Source organism: Artemia franciscana, chromosome 8, assembly GCF_032884065.1.
Source record: "Artemia franciscana chromosome 8, ASM3288406v1, whole genome shotgun sequence".
NCBI lineage: Eukaryota > Metazoa > Arthropoda > Branchiopoda > Anostraca > Artemiidae > Artemia > Artemia franciscana.
Window position 1 is genome coordinate 11,696,792 of NC_088870.1, and position 25,059 is coordinate 11,721,850.

The window sequence follows — 25,059 nt, forward strand, 5'->3', positions numbered from 1 at the left end:
ATGTTTTTCAAAGGAAAGTAAAGAACTCCATTAGACCAAAATTCAGCAAAAACAAAATCCAATAATATACCAAGCACAAAAATGCCACAAATCAGCATCGATAAATAAATCAAACCCAAAACGAAAAGACATTACAATAGATAACCGAGTCAAACTCGAAACGAGCAGAAATTACAATGAGTAGGACTCAAAGCCCATATGCCTTCCCGAAGCCAGAACATAATTCGAACTTCCCTGAAAAAGATAAAAATGAATTTGCATTAGCACTTTAATATACATTAGCTGAAATTTATTCTTTAAAGTGCTAATAATATTCAATTTATTAAAGTTATAAAAGTGAAAACATTTGATTTTATAAGTTAAGTGCAAATTATGTTCTGGCCTGTGGGAGGCATATGGATTTTGAGCCCTATTCATTTTAATCTCTGCTCGTTTTGAGTTTGACTCGCTTATTTATTGTAATTTCTGTTCGATTTGGGTTTCATTTATTTATCGGTGTTAATCTGTGGTAGTTTCACGCTTGTTAGATTGTTGGATTTTTTTTTTTTGCTCAATTTGGTTTAATGGAGTTCTTTACTTTTCTTTGAAAAACTTATTTTGAGAAAAAGTTTTTTTTAATCAATCAAAAGGCTAAGAAACACAATAAAATCTAATGTCGGGTATCAGAATTGTAAAGTTCCTCATTAAAAAAAATTAAAAATTTTGGTTGTATTTATTTCTTTTTTTTTCGTTCATTTTCTTTACTTTGCCTCAAAGGAAACCACTTTTGTCAAAAGGAACAATATATATATGCGAGAAAAAAACTACACTTTGTATCCTAACCTAGCCACAATTATTTTGTATTCAATGAAAAGTAATTTTGAAAACGAGAGACAGTGTGTATTCTGCTTAGATCAAAAATAACTTGAATGATTGAATGAAATGTTTGAACTCGTCCTCGCCGAGTGGTTAGCACGCTAAAAATCCTTTGTTCGTGAGGGCAGGTGTTCCAGTTCTGATGTCACTTTTTTTGGTTTGGAATGGGGTCAGTGGCGTGACTCTGTAAGCTCAGCCAGACTTAATCCAGCTCTAAATGGGTACCTGGAAAAATTTGGGAAAGGTACTCAGGAAGGGTATGCAGAAGCCTATACCCCCATTACAATTCCTGGCTGAAGGGCCATGAAATTGAAATCAGCACTGCCAGAAGGAACTGCAAAATTTAATGCCGTATTTTTTACCTATTATTACATTTTACAGAAATGCACATTTTGATAAATTAAAACGGTTTGTTTTGGCTTATTCATGAATCTCATGTGTAACAAAATATCATAAGTTACGCTATTAGAATTTTGTTTAAGGAATTAAATTCTTATTTATTGATTTAATTGTTATTTAAATAAGAGTTAATTTAAATAGGAATTTATTGAACACGAATAATTTAATTTTCATTTAAATTGGCTTGATTTTTGTGAAATTAATTAGTCAAATCAAAGCCTCATCAGCTTCCAATACAGCCCGATATGAACTAAAACAAAAGAAAAAAACAAATCAAGTTTGAAAGTAGGTACCTACCCAGATGACACAGGTCGGCGCGGGGAATATTCCAGGTACGTTCTTCCAAGATAATCCTTATATTCTCTTCTATTATCTTCTCTGTATTCAGAAAGCTCTTGCGTTAGTCTTCTTGGCTTTTTTAAATCACGGATTTTTCGACTTCTTGAGGATCCTGAGTTAGGGGGAGATATCGACTGTGACATGTTCGTTGACCTCGAGTCACTTTGATCCTGTGAGTTACTTAATTGAGAGGGTGCCCGAGATGACTTGTCATCATCAACTATTTCTGAGAGCTGCTTGTAAATTGATTTTTTCCGATCTGGGCTGAGATCCCGTCTTGGGTTCATTGACAATGGGATTCCAAGTTTAGATGGAATATCAGACTTTTTATTATGTTGTTTTCGAAGAACATTGTCCATTGACCTTTTCATTCTGCTTCCATCAATATTAGCATCTCTCTTTTTTGATGCTGAAATAACATCTTTTCGATACTGACAATTTTCTTTCCGAATAAAATGTGCAGGTGGGGGATTTGTTGCACCGTCAGGCTCCTGCCTTGTCTTTTCTTCCCAGCTTGACCGCGATAAATCGCTCGTATTAATACTATAGTCAATAGTCGGATCTCTTGGGTAACTACTTTTTGTATGATTAAATTTCTTGTGGGTTGAAGATACTTCCTTAGGGCTTCTTTCGAAATCATTAAAACGATTTTCTTCTCCACTGGGGGTTCTTCGGACAGGTTCCCAACTGTCGTCACTATTTTTTTCTGAGAGAGAATGGTCTCGAAAGCCACTGTCTTTCCTCACAGCTGACACTCTTTCCCGTCGGAGTGATGAACACTTCTCCGCTTCTTTTTCTATTGTCTGAAGCATGTGAAGTTGTTGTTTGACATTATTTCGCTCTGCAAATCTTTTTCTTTGAAAATCTTCTTCTACTCTCCTCATTATTTCAGCTTCGGCAAGTCTTTTCTTTTCTTTTTCTTCAGCTTCTCTGCTTAGCTTTTCTTCGAGCATTTTCCTCTCATTTACTCGGAGCGTACTTTTAAAAGTGAATTTTTTTGCCTTTCTTTGTTCACTTTTTAAAAGATTCGAAACAGAAGTTGATGACATAGCCTTGGATTTGTTATTGGTATAAAGTGGATCAGCTGACTTTGCTCGCCTAACATCGAACTCCTGCTCCTTAGGAGTTCTATGAAGTGAACTAGTTCTACGTGAATCATATTCTGGAAGGTAAATAATTCGTGACTGTCTATTTGAAACTGAAACAACAGCAAAGTCAGGGTTGTCGTGGTTTAGAGCAGGCATTGAAGAGCTTAAGTTAGCCGAGATATCTGCACTTTCGTTCAACTGTGTTGTACTCCTACTCAAGTACCAATTCCCCGGTGAATCATTGCTTATGCTTTGTGTACTAGAACTTCTTGACGAAAATACAGAGCTGACGGCTCCTGATACAGATCTTTTCAACTTTCGAATACTGTTGAATTTATATGGAGTTGGCTGTTGTAGCGTAATCTCTTCACACTTTTTGTTCTTAGCTCTTTGACAGGCAGAACTGGAGTCACTCCAAGCTTGATTTTTAGTAAACATACTAGTTTTACCGGGAATTAGCTTTGGCGGGGTTACAGCCCCAGATCCACGACGCACAAGTTCTTCATGTTCTTCGATCACACTACTAGCGTCAAGATCCTGCTCAGGCGCCCAGCTTTGGTAAACAGGAGAAGAAGCAGCAAGAGGCTTTTCAACCCCAGGTGCTGGACTGCTCGTATCACCGGATATTCCTGAATCACCTGATCTGTGTTTAATATCTTCTTCAAGTAATTGACTAGATTTCACAACTTTAGAATGAATCTGCGACGAAGTATCATTGAGTGCACGCCAAGCAGCAGAGGGAGAAAACTTCGGAAGCTCCAGCTGCTTTTTTGGAAGTGTCGGTCTTAAATGAAGAGATATCTTATCATCTTCTTCTTCGCTTTCCGTTGTTAGAGGATAAACAGGAGGAGGAGCAGGAATGTTTTGTTCTTTCCACAGTCCTGCTTGTGATTCATTTACAAAACTGTTAATTCTTTCCCGCCTCGCTTCAATTTCTGAATTATCCGGAAGCAATGGTTCGCTAAAATTGCTCTTAATTTCATTCCCTTTGTCACGACAGCTATTGTCGGTAGGTAAACTATGTTTAGCGTTGTTAACTACTGCCTTAACAATGAACTGATCATCACTAGGCACTGCCACTTCCATATCTCCAGGATTTTGTCCAAAGTAAAATGTTTGGGGCTTCTCCAACACGGACGCCTTTCTTTGCACCGCTTTTTTCACCTCCATTTGGAATGCGGGATCAGAACTTACTAATGCCACCCGCGGACGCAACTGGGAATTATCTATTTCGTCCCAACCACTCTCATTAACAGTTTGGGGCTCTTTTGTTCTGAATGATGTTTCTTTTTGTAAAGTCACAACTGGTCCATTAAAGTCACTTTCGTTATCAGTACAAGCTACAGACTGCATATCACGTTTGCTGCTCACACTTGACGCACGCGACCGATCCTCAGAAACCGGCCGTCGTTCCCTATGGTCACTTGAGTCAGAGCCAAAATTTGGTGCAGGTGCTCTCACTTTCTTTCGTGACCTTATTTTTTGTTTTGATGGAGCTTCACTCGTTTTTTTCACAGGTTCGCACTCACGGAGGTCTGGCTCACTTTTAAAATCTCGTTTTTCTTTTTCAAATTTTGCTTCTACCTTACGAACGCTAATGGTGCCTCCTTGATTCAAAATATTTCCGTTTTCTGTGAGCTTCAATTTCTGCCCTGGTATGCGCTGGGGTAAAACTTTAACCATTTGTGGATCTGGTGATATGCCACGCCTAAAAAAACAATTGAAGTCAATTTTTAAGCTAACTTTTTTCAACACTTAAATTTTAATTTAAAGAAGAAAAGTTAAACGTTAATACCCACTTAGTCAAATACTACAGAGCATTTAATTCATTCAACAATCGTAAGACCACCTTTAAAATGACAACGATATTTACAATAATTATGCTTAATGACGGTTCTAAAATGTTTGATGTTAAATTCTTTAAAACCTTGACCTAACACAAACAACAGGGAACAAATTAATAAATATACGCATTTTAAATGCGCAAATTTCTAGTTTTCTTCGAATACGTTTTGTTTGCGTTTGGTGTCAACTTAAACGATGTGTGAGTTATTCACATTCATTTATTCCTTCACAATCATACAGGAGAGTATCGTCAAAAGTAGTAAGTTCAAACATAATAGTTTTTTTTTAACCAATGATTATAAGTGTATTTTCATTATCCATTTAGACAAACTTAAATAAGAAATAGCTCTTCACTTACAGGCCTTTTAGTTTAACCTTATACGTGCTTAGCTCAAGATACTAATTTTGATTTTTTCCCTGATTGACTCTTAATTAACGTTTAAGTAATTAAACTTAAGTTCATATTTTGTTAATATTAGTTAAAATATTTTAATACATCATTAATTGTTATTTTTCACTTCTCTTCTTATTACTCCTCTTATCTCCTCTTATTACGCTTTCAGGTTTGCCGAATAGAGAATGCATTTATTTTTGTCTTTTTGATGAGGAGGGTCGAAGCAAAAAACTAAGAATTCTCCCTGGGGGAGGGAGCAGCTTAGTTAAAGAAATAAGCCAATTTTGACTCAGAGATTATTCATTTTGGGTCAAGGTGGAGCACAACACAAATTGACTCACCTTCACATGGTGTCCCTGTATTATATTAAATAAAAAAAACAGTTTTTTTATAACTGAAATTAAGGAGCGATATTAAAACTTAAAACGAACAGAAATTACCCCGTATATGAAATGAGCTGTTCCCTCCTCAACACCCCGCTTTCTACGCTAAAGTTTGACTCTTTCTCTCAACTCTACTTGTTAAAACAGTAAAAACTTTAGCGTAAAGAGCATAACGTTGAAGAGTGCACAGCCAGTTTCATATACGGGGTAATTTCTGTTCGTTTAAAGTTTTAATGTCGCTCATTACTTTCACTTAAAAAAAAGACTTTTTTTTCATTTAATTTCTGAACGTTTTTTATTTAGTCCATGTTTTGATTTCGGCCCTCCGCAGATGAATAATTAAAGCGAAATTTGAATATTTATTTATTTGGCTAAATGGCTTTCTCATAGTTTTGATCGAATGATTTTGAAAAAAAGGAGGGGGAGGAGGCCCAGTTCCCATCCAATTTTTTGGGTACTTAAAAAGGCAACTAGAACTTTTAATTTTTTACGAACGTTTTCATTAGAAAAAGATATACGTAACTTACGAATTAGCTTACGTAACAAACTTCTTTATTCACATGTTTTTATTACGTATATGAGAGGGTTCGCCCACTCGTCAATACCTCGCTCTTTACACTAAAGCTTAAATCTTTTCCCCTGAATCACAAAGGCCGTAGAATAAATAGTTGAAATTACTAAAAATACTTTAGCGTAAAGAGTGAGGTATTAGGACGAGGTGAACCCCTTATATGCGTAATATTTTCTGTTCGCTTTAAGTTTTAATGCTACTCCTTACTTTCAGTTGAAAAGTCTTTTTCATATTTATTTTTTCATTTTTTTTTTAATAATGCTAGAAAATGCTGCGCCCTCTTCATGGAAATCTTCTCCCCCCATGAAAAATTCCTCCATGGAAAGTTTCCCCTACATAGATCCCTCTTCCCAACCCCTCCTCCCAACCAAAGAATCCACCTGAAAACGTCTGTACACTTCCCAGTAACCATTATTATATGCAAACACTGGTCAAAATTTGTAACTTGCAGCCCCTCCCACAGGGACCGTGGGGGATTAAGTCGTTCTCATTAACCGAGGAATGTCTTCGGATAATGCACTATTTAGTTTTTTTAGGAGTTTTTTTTCTTTTTTCTCTGGTAAACTTTTAAAGTCAAGTTTTCTAAGCTTTTCCTGCATCCTCGTCACCTCTAGAAAATCTTCTTTGACAGCATTTTGCTGTCTTATAATTTTGCAGTATACCTCTTCAATTTGTTTTATGCGCACTTTTTTCTTCGTGTCCTTGTCAAATAGTTTTGGAAAATCTTTCATAACTTCATCGATGAAAAGCGCATGGGTCTTGACAAGCTCAGCACGGGTTACGAAGGCGTTTATTTTTCTTTCTTCGGTATTTTTGACGATGGATAGGAGGAAATATTCAATTTTTCGTTCTTCGACTGTATGTTCATCTTCCTCACAAATAGATAATGCATTAACCTTTTTGGGTTCAGATAATTTTTGAACTTCTTTTTTCACATCATCAGAAACCTCTTCGGGTTTACATGATTTTACACCTTCATTTTTCACATCATCAAAAAACTCTTCGGTTTTAGATAATTTTTCACATCCATCATAAAACCATACTGAAGGAGCTACTGGATCATCTAAAAGCTTACCAAGTTTCCAGAAAATTTTTAGAGTAATACCTGTCAGCACGCCATCGTTCTTCTTATCAAACATGTCATGCGAACATATCATTATTTGAAGTTTCTTCGAATGGGGTTTCAAGGCACGAAAAACAACGGGAATGTCCAAATTTTTGTCATCGAAAAACCAAAAAATACTGTCTGCTTGTTCTGCAAGCCATTCCAGACCCGCACTAAAATCACAATCCCATCTGCCTTTGTCACTGCAAAGTATACCTGGTGTGTCTACTATTGTAAGGTTTTTCAAAACAGGAGCATTAACTCTACAGCACTGAAAACAGCTAAGCCCACCTCTGATGTTTGACAGTGGTTCAAATCGCTTTGATTGACCACAGAAAATCGGGTTGCCATACATTATTTCATCATTGTCTCCATGGATGAACGCCATAAATTTATTAGTTGTCGGGTGTGGACTATCTTTTCTAAGAAGGAATTTTATAAATTTTTTTTTCATGGTTGAATTTTGGCAAACTAATAAAACCATGGGTTTATCTTCAAAAGAGTTGCCAGTAAAGGCTGGATAAAAGTAGCGGAATAGATATTTCTCTTCCACCGGAAGGATTTTATCCATATATACGTCTTTTAAAGAACGATATAATTTGTTTATTTCCATAGTAAACTATTCGATTTTTACTGATAATTTCTATTGCTTGCGAGCTCTATATATAATAAGTATGACATCATTTTATTCTAACTACAATGATGCTTATACGAGGAGTGACGTCATACTCTTTGCACTCGTGTGGTGTTTGTATAAACTGATATAACATCATTGCCTTAGCTAAAATAGCCCAAAATGGTTGCACTTCTATGCTTATGATGTAATTACCGACATGACGAGATTCATAATTTGGGAAAAATTAATTGATAGAATCTAGCTAATTAAAATAAAAATTAATAAGATAATCACTAAGAACCTAAGGATTGAAAATGCTGCAACATTGATGTAAAACATTTCCTGACTGGTAATTAGTCAGGAAAAAGATAATGACAAGTTCTAAGTGTCTGTCTTACGTTTAGAACCTGTAACTTATTGAACCAAGTTGAAGTATATTGAATTCCTTCAACATTTCCTCCTTTTGATTAAATTAAAAAAAACAAGTTTTTTTAAATGAAAGTAAGGAGCGACATTAAAACTTAAAACGAACAGAAATTACTCCGTATATGAAAGGGGCTTTTCCTCCTCAACGCCTCGCTCTTTACGGTAAAGTTTGACTCTTTCTCTTAACTCTACTTCTTAAAACAGTAAAAAACTTTAGCGTAAAGAGTGGGGGTTGAGGAGGAAAAGCCCCTTTAATATACGGTGTAATTACTGTTCGTTTTAAGTTTTAATGTCGCTCCTTACTTTCATTTAAAAAACTTGTATTTTTATTTAATTTCTGGACGGTTTTTAATTAATACATGTTTTGATCTTGGCTCTCCGGACATAAATAATTAAGACAAAATTTGCATATTAATTTTCTTTTTAGTTAAATGGCTTTCTCATAGTTTTAATCGGAATATTTTGAGAAAAAAGGAGAGAGGGAGGAAGCCTAGTTGCCCTCCAATTTTTTGATTACTTAAAAAGGCAACTAGAACTTTTGATTTTTTTACGAACATTTTCATTAATAAGAAATATACGTAATTTACGAATTAACTTACCTAACGAACTTCTATATTCGCATGTTTTTATTGCATATATGAGGGAGTTCGCCCCTAAATAAACACACATCCGTGATTTGTCTTCTGGCAAAAAATACAAAATTCCGCATTTTTATAGATAGGAGCTTAGAACTTGTACAGTGGGGTTCTCTGATACGCTAACTCTGATGGTGTGATTTCTGTTAAGATTCTACAACTTTTAGGGGGTGTTTCTCCCTATTTTGTAAAATAGGGCAAATTTTCTGAGGCTCGTAACTTTTGATGGGTAAGACTAAACTTGATGAAACTTATATATTTAAAATCAGCATTAAAATGCGATTCTTTTGATGTAACTAGTGATATCAAAATTCAGTTTTTTAGAGTTTTGGTTACTATTGAGCCGGGTCGCTCCTTACTACAGTTCGTTACAACGAACTGTTTGAAAGGTGTTGTGAAATTTCATTCTTAATTCCCCTTAAAATACTACCCTAATTACTACTTTGGTTATTATTTAAGAAAGTGTCTTTATTTGGGTATAATTTTTCCAATCTATGTAGACGTTTGAAGAGTTCCCATTAGAGTGTGCAACAGGAATGTCAGTTAGGGGAGGGGCTCCTAAACTTTCTCTAATTCCCATTGATTTAAAAAAGTACCTTTTTGGGGTTGGTATATCCATCAAAATCTCATATTTGTGGTGTTTTGATTGAACAAATCCCCCCCCTAGATTTTGACAAATCGATTTTGCCCCTCCTTTTAATTACCATAAATTGACGTCACTATAGTTCAATCACCCTCATGGAGCGGGAGAGAATTTATTGGAGTAACTACATAAAGAATCTTTATTATGAAATAGTATCTGATTGTAAGAAACAAATTCCTTGGAAAGATGCGATTTTCAAAGGGATTTAGTTTACCTAAAAAGGGATAAAACGAATTTCATGTAATAAATATATAGATTGATTATTTGAGCAGTGGTCTTGTAGCTTATCTAAAGCTGCGTTTACACTCGGCGTTTCCTGGAAAACTAAGACAGAAAACCGTGGGGCAAGTAGCAGTCTACACTAGCTAAAATCGAAATATATTCAGTAGATCAAAATGTAGCCATGTGATAAGATTATGGTGGCTTTGGCCTTAAATCAAGCTTCTGGGCTTAGCAGATGAGGCTAGCTCAAATTCTGTTTCTCAGAACTTCCAATCGTCTTGACTACCCCTTGCCAAGTCCTGGGTACTATTCTATTATATGAGTCTCACGAATGCTCTAGCCTGAGTTTAATATTCACAGGATTCCTTTTGGGGAAGAACAGTAGCGCCATTTCACGGAATTGTAGGATAGTGGGTTGCATTTTTTTTTTTTTTTTTATATATATAATGAAATACCAATAAAGGCCATTTTCAATGAAAATACTAAAAAGGATTTTTTTTAATCTAGCGTGTGTGGGGGGGGAGATCAGATATATAGAGGGGTAAATCAAATGTATTCCTGTTCAGATGTATTGCTTTACAAAAGGCCCAGAAAACAGAAGAACCAATTTTCTCAATTGGTTCTCTGGCATGACCGGCTATTTTTAGCACCTTATTGCGCCACGAAGAACTTGGTGGTAGAAGCTGTCGATGCCAAAGAGTATGGGTAACTTTCAGAGTTTCAGAGTAACTTTCAAAGAAACCCCTTTGAAACCCCTTTAACACGCGTCAACATTCCGTGTTTTCAAAAAACTCGGACGCAAATCCGGGAAACTTGGTTGCGTAGACCAAAAAGTATGCGTAACTTATAAAAGTGGAAACTGGCCCTAGTGTCGACAAAAAAAAATATCAACACCATCTAGTGATTGGCGGCACTTAGCATTTTTCCGTGTAAAATTAAGAATAGTTAATTTAATTAGTGCAGTTAGTAAGGTTAGAGTAGCATAAGTGCCTGAACAATGTTCTTGACAAAAAGAAAAAAAAAAACCTTACGAGGCTTAAAAAAATGCCAAGTGTCACCAGACGCTCGATGGCGTTGGTAGTTCTTTTTTGAGGAAAGTAGGGCCAATTTGAACACTTATAAGTCAAACATAATCTTTGGTATGTACAACCAAGTTTCTCGGATTTGCGTCCCATTTTTTTCAGAAAAAGCGTAATGTAAACGAGGCTTAGAGGGGTTTCAAGAATGTCTTACAAGATTCAAAGTGAAATGGCAATTGAAAACTTTTGATATCACTGATGCAAACAGACCTGAGAGTTTCTTTACGTACTGTTTTCAAGAGTCCGTGGTAACGAACTGTAAGTAAGGAGCGGCCCAGCTCAATAGTAACCGAAACTCTAGAAAACAGAATTTTGATACCAATAGATACATTAAAAGAATCTAATGTTTATGCTGATTTTAAATATATAAGTTTCATCAATTTTGGTCCTTCTTGTCAAAAGCTACGAGCCAGAGAAAATTTGTCTTATTTTCAGAAAAAGGGGGAAACACCCCCTAAAAGTCATAGAATTTTAATGAAAAAACACATCATCAGATTCAGCGTATCAGAGAATCCTACTGTAGAGGTTTCAAACCCCTATCTGCAAATATGTGGAATTTTGTATTTTTACCAGAAGAAAGATCACGGATGCGTGTTTATTTGTTTCTTGTTGTTTTTTTCCCAAGGGTGACTGTATCGACAAGTGATCCTAGAATGATGCGAGAGGGCTCAGTCGAACAAAAATTAAAAGTTTTAGTGCCCTTTATAAATGACCCAAAAATTGGAGGGCAACTAGGCCCCCTCCTACGCTCATTTTTCTCCAAAATCATCGGATATAAATTTTTGAGACAGCCATTTCGTTCAGCATAGTCGAAAAATCTAATGACTATATCTTTGAGGACGACTTAATCCCCCACAGTCCCTGGGGAAGGGCTACAAGCTCTGAACTTTGCCCAGTGTTTACATATAGTATTGGTTATTGGGAAGTATACCGACGTTTTCAGGGGGGATTTTTCTCGTTGGAGGGGGAAGAGGGTTGCGTGGTAGGATCTTTCCATGGAGGAAGAGAATTTTCCATGAAAGGGGCGCCGGGTTTTCCCAGCATTATTTAAAAATTGATAGGAAAGTAAATAAAAAAACAAGCTTTTTCAACTGAAAGTAAGGAGCAGCATTAAAACTTAAAACAAACAGAAATTATTAAGTATATAAGGGGATTCACTCTCTCGTCAATACCTCGCTCTTTACGCTAAAGTTTTTTTTTTAGTTCTTTGTGATTCAGGGGTCATTCTTAAAAGAATTGGAACAAAATTCGAACTTTAGCATGAAGAGCGAGGTATTGACGAGGTGGCAAACCCTGCCCCTCCATATACATAGTAATTTCTTTTCGTTTTAAGTTTTAATGTTACTTCCTACCTTCAGTTGAGAAAATTTGTTTTTATTTAGTAAACCCACAAAATGAAATAAAAATAGTTTCTTATAGCATCATTTTCATTGCAGGTGTGCAAATCTGACAATAAAAATCAGAGCTGTTGATTAATTGAATTTTATGCGGAAGATATGATTAGACTGATAAACCAAGATTTCTTTTAGATTGCCGCTGCAAGGTTCAATCACCTGCAAAATGTTAAATTGATAAGACAAGAACCCTGAAGTTGCCAAAAAACAAACTTTTATAATAGATCTTTCGCAGTTAAAGGAACGAAAAATCATACATTTACAGAAAGAGTATTTTTCAAATCAATTTTAATATAAATCTAGAACAAGAAGAAATGGAATAACATCAGAATGGAACAATGCTTGGTAGTTATGTATTATAGCGACTCCGCTCAAGAAACAAAGTTGGGTTAATCTTATTGAAATATACCTAAATATGATGAAAACATAATACTTTAGTAACAAAATTTTCGATAATATACCAAAGAATTATCAAAAGCAGGCCGCCCAGAAAGCGTCGTATTAAACACTTAAACATTTAAGTAAAACATACCTATATAATAGTTTATCTCACTGTGCCTAAGCTAATTCTCTCTAAATACAGACAGACAAACCGGTTTTACGCAGATAGACCAGATGTAACTTCTTGAGTGAGGTCGCTACAATAAACAACTACCCAACGCTTTAATAACGGAAACGTATTTTTGACCATTTTACTGAAAGTTAAGTTAAAAACTGCTGAATATATAAATAAACATAATCAACAATATAACTGATTTATACATTTAAGCTACATAAATATTTGTTTAATTATTTAATTATTTTTTATTTAATTTAATTTAATTTTATTTATTTAATTTTAGTTATTTAATTTATAATTTATTTTATTTTATTTTTTTTTTAATTATTTAATTAATAATTTATTTTTTTATCATTCAATTTTGGTGTAAATTGATGCCCCTTTAGATATTTTTGAATAACTTTTACCAAAAACCGCCCCAGGCTAAATATTTTCAGTCCATTCAGAATTGAAGCTCCGATAAGTAAATCAAACAATCAAGACGTATCCAGGGGATGTTTGGGGGTTTGAACCCCCTCCGCCGAGGGGGCTCATGCGTTTTTAAGTATAATCCCCTTCCTGAAAAACATCCTTGTGTAAAACAGTCCCGAAAAAAATCTTGTATACGGCCCTGCAAACAAGGTATTTCAGCGATCACGCGGTGGCTCTAAAATATTCCCACGCAAAGAGAACTCTCAACCAAATAAAACTAAATGAATCGCCATATTTGTGGTTGTACATATAACTTCCAAAAATTGAAATTAATTCAACCTTACTGATGAATCCCCAAACTCTGATGTACTAAATACAGGAGTTCATATTATTTGAAAAAAATAGTCATTTATGCGTCCAGGGGCGTCAGTGGAGCGATTAGAAACACATTATTTCGCTCCCTGAATTTTCAAAAGCCCCCACCCTAAAATAAAGTTAATTGCCACCCAGTATGCATGCTTTTTTTGTTTTTATTCTTCCCAGACGTGGTCGAATCGGGCCGTGGTCGTCAATTTCGACGACAAGTTAATTCGAGCGGAAATTTAAAGCTGACTACCTTTTTGAAATAGCACGAGATCAGGTCATAACAAAGTGCGTATTTCTGTCAGTTTGGCACAAAAATGCTATTTAACCCAAATACGTTGAATATACTATCAAGCCAAAACTCTGAGATAGAAAAACGGGTTCAACTACCAAAAATCTGTTCGTCCTCCCAGTTTCAGAAACAATTCTGCTGCGTGGCGTCAAATTTATGTCTAAATACGACAGTGGCTTAAAGGGTCTTTCTGCGAATGAAGGGGGTAGGCTAAATACCAAAAGGTGCTTTATAGAACTAAAATCATAAGCTTTCCACGTTAGGTCCGTCAGAGTGACTTAGACACGTCAATTCACCCCCAGCCTGTTCATCATTTGGAGGATAATATGTGGGCTAGGCGCGCAACATTAATGGTGAGCATGTGAAAGCTTCCTTCTTATTACAGAAACGATAGTATTTAGCTGAGAACTTTAGTTTAAAAAAAGACTGGATATATATTCGATAGAGGGAGCTACCACCATGCGAAAACCTTAAAACTTTATTATAAAAGTGAGGGATTAAATAAACCTAATGCACCTAATTGAGATCATATCCTGATGTGTTTTTTATGTAAAAGTTAAATTCAAAGAGAGAGATGGGATGGATTGGAATATGTTTACTTTTGGGTGCTGAAGGATATTACAATGGTATCTAAATGACTTGTATGTCTTCCTTTACGTTCAGGCCGCAGTGCTTTGTGGCGATTAGCGCAACGTAAATGTTATTTTATCTGTCCGTTTAAAACACAAGTCGTTGTTTCGTTTTATTGGGAAAAAACTTGTTTTCTTTGTATAACTTTACATAGTTGGTAAAAACTTTACTCTTGGCATATCTTTAATAATTTAATGATCGTTAAACAAGTATTCAACATTCAACAAGCCGTGGTCCGTGCCACGACGTTATCTGGATGAGAGGCGTTTTTCGCCTGAAAAACACTAAGTCTGTCAGATTCTTTAATGATTTGTGTAATTTAACAAAAAAATGGGTTTGACCTTGAAATTTAATTTTAGAAAAACAAATATTTGTATGCCAAAAATATAAAAATTCAGGCATGTAATTAATAAACTTCCAAAAACTCCACCTTTCCCTAGGGGTATAGTTTATTGGTGATAAATAACAAAAGTGATGACAACTAGCATTTTAACGATGTCATGGTAAGCGTCCTCAAAATAAATAATATAAAGAAAAAAATTGGTTATGTTTTTTCCCTCAGATCATAATGAACTGGATAGACGTTAGACGTTTTCTCTGTAGCAAAAAAGAACCATTCGAATTAATTTAATACTTCTAATTAATTTTTTTACTTTGGGGGATTGGATGGATATACTTACAGTCTCAAATCGTGCTTTAAAAGATTTTAATTTAGAACAGAGGTATGTTTCTTCAACTCCGCCCTTCCCCAGGGAAATATTTGAATTATCACTAAAAAGAATTATAATATCTACCGTTTTTCGTGAAACCACAGCAAATGACTAACTCAAGCATAGAAGAACTTTCGGAATCATTTCTAGAACTAAACAATTTTTCAAATTACTCAAGAATAAAACTTGAAACAAAAGCTCGCGCGTCGTCAAGTCACCTTCCTTAAGACACGCCAACAAAATAAGTCAAGGATGTTTAATTAGTATGACGTTCATAATGACGGGGCAGAGGATGCGGGTTGTTTCTTATGGTCGCGTGCTGCTCCCACTTTTCTTCTTCTGTGACGGGAAACGGACATGGGCGTCTCGAAACGGACATGAAAATGTTTGAAAAATAACTTTTCCTGTTCTGGACTGGTTGTTCGTCAAATTGGAAGGATTTCCAAAAGCATCTTAAAACAGCAGAAGCCAGTGCTCTGTTTTACTGCCATGTCTAAACGTCAAATCTGACATATTAAAACTGCAGAGATAATTGCTAAAAACCGTTTCCTAAGCTGCTCTCTATATGGATCAGCGCGGTGACCTATGTTGAATCTCACTTCGATCCTTTTGTTCTATATTGCTCTGCCGGCAGGGTTGCCACCTCTAGGGGTTTATCACAATTTCTAGTGCTTTATTACATTGCCCAAACAAAAAAAAAAATCATTAAATTGTGCATATATCATTAGTTTATTGAGGATCACTAAAGTTTAGTGAAATCACTAAATCAACAAGAAAATTACTATAATCAAAAAATTTTTTGTCACCGGGTGGCAATCCTGTACATTCGGTCCTCATTTTGAGTTTACTAAACGGCTTTTGCTTTATTTTAAGTTTCAAAATGCCTGATATGACCTTAAGGTGTAACACTAACAATTTATATCCTTAATTTTTGTGCATAGTATTTCCTTTGGAAGAAAATGGTGATTTCACGATGGCCAAACAGGCCTATCATGCATTACATAAGGTTCATGATAGGGTAAACTTCCTTCTGACTGGTAAATTACGTTAATTTGGCAAACAACAAATCATCATAGTTTGACAGTCGTCATAGTTTGAAAGTCATAGTTTGACAGTTTTATGCTCCTAGGTCAATTAGCTTGTGCAATTATTATTCTGGGTGGAATCACAAAGCCGAGCCTCATACCGCAAAGGCTCAAATAAAGGCTCAAAGGCAAAATACCAAAAAGATACCACAAGAGATACAAAATAAAAAAGATAGATAGTAAAGTATCAAAATCCGCTGGGCTGTTAGGGCCCATTCGGGTAGCAGTAGTAGTAGGCCCTTATTTGTGTCTACTGCTCTTATGGGCCCCACGTTATAGTTGTCATAATTACCCCAATTAGCTTATGTTAGAGACTAGCTATATGACATTACTGTTAGAACTACCAGTAAGATGATAGGAGCCACAGTAATGGCAGAAGTCAAGTATAGCTCTAAACGAGGGTGTTTCACTAGGCCAAGAAATATGTGCTTTTCAATGGAATTGTCACATAGTAAGGTACTTGTTTAAACGACGAATCATAAGCTGTATGAATAAATATGGTTCGCCACTATCTACAACAATAATGAAATAAAGCGTAAGGTCGTTAGGTCGCGTTTTACGGATAAACCATAAAAGTTTGCTAAAAAATGTCTTTTGATGGTTCTGCTGGGCCAAACGAAATATCGGAAGTCCTCAAAAAGGATATGAAGAACTCATAGAAAATACTGAAGAAAGTCAGAGTTTCATGGGGGGGGGATAAATACGAAAGCACTGAACAGGGTGAGATAGAGAAGGGTGCGATGCATGCGTAATTGTGTTCACCATAGTTGACTTGGTAAGGCGTTGTAACTAATAATAACATTTTTGTTGAAAATGTATTTTCCTCTTTTTAGTATTTTCTAGTGATGAATCTAAGCAGGATGGAAAACGATAAGCCAGACTGACATAACAGAAGTGGAAAAATAGCTTTTCATACTTATATTAGATAAATAGCTAGTGAAAATAGTATATCAGGCACGTACACGGAAACAGCCGGGGTATTGTCTTCCCAGAAACTTCAGAATTTATACAATCTTTTTCTAACTTACTTTACATTCTTTATACAGTTGAGCTATAATACGCTCCACCTCCCTCGGCCAAAATACTGGGTTTTCTCTAAAACAAAATTACACTTATGTCTCTGCAATATGCTATTTAAATCCCAAGTGGATTGATCCCAAATTAGCGGAGCTATCTTTTATGCTCTATTATGTTCTTTGCAATGGCGCCAACTCATAAACATTTAGTAAGCGGGGATATTATTTATCAAAATCTAGAGGGGGCAATTTTGTGTTTTGTTTAAATTTTCGATGAAAATATTAATGAAATTGAGAGGGAAGAAAATTAATGGGGAGGAGTCAATCTCCTCCCCAGAAACACAGGAGTGTTTCTCTGAATAGAAAACTGTACTTGTATCTTTTGTTGAAAGCTTCTATTTGTAGTATGGGCACCCTCCATAGCCAAATTCTAGACATACTGCTGATGACATTCCAGCCAGACAACGCAGTACGGCGACAAATAGATGACGAACAAAAAAAAAATCTCAAAGAAAAATAATAAACAAATTATGAATAAATACCTACGGTCCCCTAAGCGTCAGAGGGATAAAGCGGGAGCAGAGTTTATGGGGGGTATATAAATCACAGAAAATATATGGCATTATTTCCAGTTTTTAAAAGGGAGAAGGATTATTAAACGACCCCCCTACTCCACCGAGATATTTCTTAAAGCCAGAAATTGGTCATAAAAATAAAATGAAACAAAAAGTAAAAAAAAAGAAAAAATAAGTAAAAATAAAAACTAAAAAAGACAGTTTCTCCAGAAAAACTAAAGAATATTTCTTCAATTCATAAATTGGTCTTAAAAATGCAGTTGACAAAGCCTTTAAGTCTTCCCCTCCCCAAAAAAAGGCAAATTCTTATGGCATAACCCCCTTCCCCAACGAAATGGGCCCTGTATGGCCTTAAAACTGTATGGCCCTGTATGGCCTTAAAACATCTTGCAGCATTGGAGCCTTCCTCTTAAAAAAACAAAAAAATCCCAAAAGCCATCCCAAAGATCTGAGAGGTATTGATTTATTACTATGTTGCATCGTTTAAAATAGTTCTGGCAGTAAGCACTAAATCGGATGTAAAAAAAAAACTTTTAATAGCAATTTGGCAATCGAAGCAATGCGATTTTTGAAATGTATAGAAACTTGAAAATCGTTTCGATTTAAAGCTTTTACACAGAAAATAAACAATGAAATAAAAAAAAACAAATATAATGAGTCAAGGTTGAATGAATTTTTAATTGCAAACATTCATTGAAGGTCCTTTTTTACTTAAGTGGTGATGTCACAAAGTATGATAAAGCACATTTTTGCGTTCATAAAAGTAATTTACTATTCAAACCAAGAAACTTACTTCCACTGCACACTTAAGGGATTTGTTTGTTTTTCACACACAACCGCCGTGTGTGTCGTACCATAGAAAAATATTAGTTTTGATGTAAAATGTACCCATCATCATGGTAATAAATTAAGATTCACAATGGATAGGATGACAAATACTAAGAAGCGTATGGGGAAACCTAAAGAATGAGGAAGTTAAACAGTATGAAAAACCTATAAGAGAGAAAATGGTGTAAGTGACGAAAACAAAATCACCAGCGCCACCTAGTGATTGGCAACTTTGGACCCGAAATTACTGTATGCCTCTCTCTTCAGGGAATTTAAAATGCAGTGGGGAGGGGATCAAGATGATATTCTCAGTAGTCTTAAGTAAACTAATCTGCTAAACCTACCAGAATTTTCCCAAGCTAACCTAACCCTACTTTGTGCAGAATAGATGTTGACCAGTGCCACCAATTGATGAAAATACATGTAGGGGGAGGAAATATATTTTCTAGATCTTAGAAGGGGCAATTTCATTTTTCTAATTTTTTGACAGAAGTGCGTACCTGCCCTTATATTTCCGGGAGTTAAAACTCCCAAGGAATGTGAGAGGTATGTTGAATTAAATTAGAAGAAACTGTGCATTCATGTACCTTTACCAAAGTGCCTCTTCGGGCATACAAAAAATAGCCTCAACTGTAACTTGAGACCCAAGGGAATCTCAATCATGAAACAAATCTGATTGCATTGATTCTTGACGTTTTGTTTTTATTCATATTTTTTAAACAACAAAACAGAAATCTTTTTAAATAAATAAGCTCAAAAATAGATTTTTTTAAACAGGCAGTCAAATCAAAATATAATACAATGAGATTCCCGTATAATAAATATCATACAATAAGATTCTCAGTCAATTTTCATTCATTCGATGTTGTAATAGGATGAGGGCAAGGATGGTCTAAGCTTTACAATGATGAGTAAAGAGCTAAGTTACGTTGAACCAAAAACGAGCAGAAAAAAGTCAAATAAAAGTTAGAATTGGCAAAAAATGAATATTGAGTTCAAATTCAAAACGAGCAGAAATTAACATAAAGAGGAGCAGGGCTGATACCCTCTAAGCCTTCTAAAAGCCAGAGCTGTATTTGTATTGTAGTGAAAACAATTTTTGTACTGAGCCCTGTCTTTTATTTTTCACAATATCAACAACAACGCAACAAAAAATGTATCTCAAGGGCAAGGGTAATCAATGTTTCCGAATGAGAGTAATGCTACCTGTCTTCTGCCCTCCCTCTCAAAATCTCTAAACGGCTTGAATTAATTTGATTAATTAGGTATTTTTAATCGTGTAGTTTTTAATTATCAAAACATCAGCAACAACAATAAAAAATCATTATGATAACCAAAAGTACTAAAAGAACTAATGAAAGTAGACTGTTTAATATGTGGTGATATTCATTCATGAAAGTCTCGGTAATTGCGGATTTATTAACATTATAAAGGAGAAAATGTTTTAAATATATTATAATTTTTTTCTAAATTCCAACTTTGTCACACTTTTTGATAGTAATCTCTTTGGCTGTATTTTGACTTGTTTAAAATTTGCCTATCCTATTCCTTTGGGTGGTTGCTAAAATGTAAGTAAACTGTAATATTTTATGTGTATTTTAGGATGAATAAATCGTCTCTTGTTGCTGGTTAAACACTCAACGCAAAACCAAGCAGCCAGAGGTCGACAAAACTACGGCTACTTGCCCAAATCTGTCCCAAGTTTCACTCTCTACTTCTTCCAATGAAGCTGGTTGTGGGTAAGGTCCTAGTCTGGTTTACTAATTAGGAATAAGTCCAATTAAGCTTCACGTTTTATTTTCAAAACATTTTCAAATGGCTTCTTGTCCCCACCCCCGGCTGGGCATGCCCTGTTCTTTGTTTGGCCTCAGATGGATGACCAAACAGCACGAGTTTCGATGATATATCCCCTTCATCAATAAAACTGGCCTACTTATTCTAGCATTACCCTTGCAATAGCCCTAGCGAGTGGGATTAGACTCATTGCTGCACCAAGCGGCCTGAGGCCAAAATGGCTACATGCACTCCTCTTCCATTCCAATCTATTCAAGGCCTTCCTCTTTACACCCTCCCAAGAAGCTCCATTTTTCCTTAAATCCTTCCTTATGACTTCCTCCCGATCCATTTGGAGATGACCTATTTCTCGTTCAGTCCTAGATGGTTTGGTCAAAAAGGACGATCTTTGGTAAACCGTCATCCTTCATCCGCAGAACGTATTCTAGCCATCTCAAACGTTGTCTCACTATAGCTTATTAATACAGATTATTGTATGCTATATGGGTATTCAAGCGAAAAAATGAAGCTATGCTTTGGCCATTCCCCAGGAAAATATCTAGCACCTCTTCCTCAGCTTTTCAATACGTTTTAGAGCCATATTTGGCCACTTTCGTTACCGTGCTTCGAGCAGTCTAATCTTAGTTCTAAGAAATATCTTTGTATTCTTCCAAAATAATGTGTAACTCTTGTGTTCCCCTCTTATAAGCATATTGTTTCACATGGATTCGCTTTACCGTCCGTATTCCTTGGTCCAGAAAATACAGATATTGTCACCTCGTCATGATATGTTGGTAATATAATTGGTAATATTGTTGATAATATATATTGGTAATATAGTTGGTAATATTGTGGCTTTTCTAATAATAAGTATGGTATTTGACGTTCTGCAAAATATATTCAATGCATGCAAAACGGAAATTAGCGCAAACAAAAACGCTATGAGTTGCTACCATGATTAATATAATAGCAACAGTATAATATATTCTCTCTATTGTGATAATAGCCTTTAGTCACCTCGAAAAAATGATGTGATAAGATGTTCAAGGAATCATGCTCTGCTGGTTGAAACATAAATAAGATTAATATTCTGTGTTGTGAAATTCCCACTTTTGAATTTTTTGTCGCGCTTTCTCAATCGTTGTCACACTGCCATACGGACAACATAAAAAATTACACTTTCGGGTTTTGTGGAAAATGTTAAACGAAAGCGTGAATACTTTGGCTCATTCCTGTCGTTTATTCTCAGATACATGAGCCCTTCTTTGGTAATCAAATAAGTAAAACTTTCAAGAAAAATAATTTTTAAAAAGAAAAGCAATGAACCCAATAGAAACCTACAAAAATGTACCTTTGATGTATTTCTCTCTCTGGAGGGAGGGAGACACCTCAAAGGGTACATTTTAATGTCAAAACACCTCAACTTTCATTGAGCCTTCAGATAAATACAGAATAAGCCCTAAGGGATAGACGAAGGGAGGGTGGAGGTAAAATTTGATTAATAGTCCACAGGGCCGTATCCACGACTTTGTTTGGAGGGTTATTTTTTGTAAAGCGAGGGGGGTAAAAAAACTTTAAAAAACGCATCAAAAACGTGAAACTGATATTTAATCTCTCTTGAATTCTAGGAATGTTTATGGTCTATGCTGTTGTTATAAAAGTAAAGAATAATACCTAACCCCAAAATGAGCAGAATTTATTCCGTATAGAAGTGGGACAATCCCATCCTCATCCCCAGCTCCGCCTCATTGTCGTAGAAACTTCAGAGGATACTCATTCGGTGAGAAATTGAGAATTTGGTCCTCCTGATGTATCTCGAAAGTGATTAGAGACCAACCAGCCGGGAGGGGGTATTTCCCGGGTCAATTTTCCGCAGGAGGTATTTTCTGGGGGGGGGGTATATTTTCTGCGGAGTACTTTCCGGGGGGTAAACACCTAGCCCAAAACGTAACCCAAGCCCAAGTAATTCAAAAGGACTGTATTACACTTTATGTCAAGTTAAGAGACTATAGGCCATTTTTCACAAAGTCTGTTTTGAATTTCCTTCCCAGTTGTATCTTTTGAGTGTTAAAATATTTTCTTCCATCAAGATAAACTTATATAATCTTCACCGTTCTATTATGAAACAATTCAAATATGGGTATTTAGTTAGTGTTGAGATTCTTGTTTCGAAACTCAATTCAGTTCATGAGGGGGGGGGGCAATTTTGGTCATTAACTAGCCAATTTAAAGTTTTTAGTATAATTTTCAAATTTGTGGTAAGAATTTTTAGTCCTTCCCCTCCCTTGAGCCCCTCTGACCCCTATGCGACTGCTCAGTTATCACAAAAAACATGCAAAGAATGAATTCAGTTTCAACAACAGGCGATATGTCAAAGTCCTTTAAATGAGCTTCAATTGGTTTACGTGAGTTTTCATACGATTAGAAAGATAACTTCTCAATAGTTTTAATAGATTCCTACAGATTTACTTGGCGACCCTTAACCTTAGCGTGAGAGTGTTCTTGCATGTATACTACTTCTCAATGACATATCTTGCTTCAATTGTGACCGAAGGAGTTGGGGACTGCCTTCCAAAGGTAAATACAACTTCATTCTTACTTCCCTACGTTGGGTCATGCTACATATCTCCGGCCCTGTCATTTATACCTCTAAGGCCCGTTCCTTTCGTCATCCCCACGTGCATCTTAACCTTCAGCGTTCACAAAACTATATGATGCGTAGCCCCTTGTTGTGACCTCAATTTTTCCAACCACAGTAAACAAAAATAACAAAATAAATTTAATGATCATAATTTTCCTTAAATGATTTATGTCTCTGAAATAGCGAAGAAGTTGTAGAGTTATGAATAAAATTCAAGTTTTAAACATTTATTTTAATTTTATTATTAATTTATTTATTATTATTAAATTAAGGCTATTATTATTTAATTTTCAGTTTATTTTGTTCATTTTAATTTTTGTTTAATTTTAATAATAAAGAAATAATATTACTTTTGTATTTTTGTTATTATTTAATTACGCGCAACAATAATAATAGTATCATTGGATACTTTTATATTGTTTGAAATATTGTTCGCTATTGTTTTTTGGTTAGTTTATTGTTTTGATTTGTTTGGTTTATATTATACTGTTTGATTTATTTATCATGGTAAAATATTGCTAAGTTTGTGGGTTGTCCCTAACATATTTTAAGTTTACAGCAAGAAATTGTAAACTATTGAAAACTTCGGAAAGAATTTCGAAAACAATTTCATAATAGTAAATTTACAACAATAATTTTGTAATTAGTGAAAACTTTAAGTAAAAGTAATTAAAATTTATAAATCACAGCATTTTAGTATTTTGCAAAGCTCATATTAAAAAACCTACTAATTTCATGATAAATTATACATTAGCTAATAATTACCCAAAAATTAACCTATTATGAAAATTAATCCACGTCATAATTTCACTTTTTGTACCTTTTGATAAAAAGCTAATTGATTTTAACAGTGTATCTCCAAATTACTATTCAGATTATTATCATTTGACAAATTATTTGACCCACTATTCCATACACAGGGCCCTAGTTGGGAATTTTATATCAAGACATAGGGGGGGGGGTAAGTTTGGGTACTACATAAGATCTCTTCACAAGAACATAATTCACCAAAGTAGCGTCAATGCTACACATGCCTTGAGGCCCATAATATCCCCATAATAACCTGATTGCAGTAGCTAACCCCTTAATTAAAATATAAGAAAGAAAGGAGTCGGTGTGAAAAATTAAAGGGTATGTATCATTTCATAAATTTAATTTAAATTACTCCACAAACATCTATGAGTACATAAATAATAATGAACAAAACTGCTTTATTACCATTTTCGCATGGGTGGTCAAGCGATTCTTCAAATAGATAGTTACGAAGTGAAAAAAACGTCAACTTCACTTCTCGTGCTTATAGTGCGGTCTAAATAAGGTTTAAAAATCATCTGTCTGAAGATAATTGTCAGCTTATTGAACTATTGTGTTTTAACTCAAATGAACTTTACGCTAAGGACTGGGCAGACGTAGTATTTTGAAGCTAAAAACTGCCGTGATTGATCAATGAAAACCCATTTGTTAACATCTTGCAAAGAAAATTTAACTGATACAGCTCTAGGGACGAATTATTTTCCCAAAGTCAACGGATCAAAATTCTGAGATAGCCATTTTATTCAGCGTAGTGGAAAAACCTTATAACTATGTCTTTGGGGACGACTTACTCCCCCACAGTACCCGTGGGAGGGGCTACAAGTTACAAACTTTGACCAGTGCTTACATATAGTAATGGTTATTGGAAAGTGTACAGACGTTTCCAGGGGGAGTTTTTGGTTGGGGGAGGGGCTGAGAAGAGGGGGATATGTTGGGGGAATTTTCCATCGAGGAATTTGTCATGAGGAAGAAAATTTCCATTAAGGGAGCGCAGGATTCTCTAGCATTATAAAAAAAAAACAATGAAAAAATAAATATGAAAAAGTTTTTTTCGACAGGAAATAAGGAGAAGCATTAAAACTTTAAACGGACAGAAATTGTTACGCATATGAGGGGCTCACCTCCTCCTAATACCTCGCTCTTTACGCTAAAGTATTTTTAGTAATTTCAACTATTTATTCTACGGCTTTTGTGATTCAGGGGTCATTCTTAATGAATTGGGAAAAAATTTAAGTTTTAGTGTAAAGAGCGAGGTACTGACGAGGGGGCGAACCCCCTCATATATGTAATAAAAACATGAAAATGCAAAAGTTCGTTGCGTAAGCTAATTTATAAGTTACGTATATCTTTTACTAATAAAAATATTCGT

At 35.2% G+C, this 25,059-nt stretch overlaps 1 protein-coding gene across 3 annotated transcripts in view; it reads right to left on the reverse strand.

Moving 5' to 3' along the window:
• LOC136029981 (uncharacterized) overlaps positions 1-25,059 on the reverse strand; it is a 170,317-nt gene that overhangs the window by 39,660 nt on the left and 105,598 nt on the right. For 2 of the 3 annotated variants that reach the window (XM_065708556.1, XM_065708555.1), the window contains one exon: positions 1,552-4,389. In XM_065708556.1, coding sequence (XP_065564628.1) covers positions 1,552-4,389 — 2,838 coding nt within the window. Of the gene's footprint in view, positions 1-1,551; positions 4,390-15,043; positions 15,155-25,059 lie in introns of those variants that run through there. The other variant, XM_065708557.1, reaches the window with a different exon arrangement.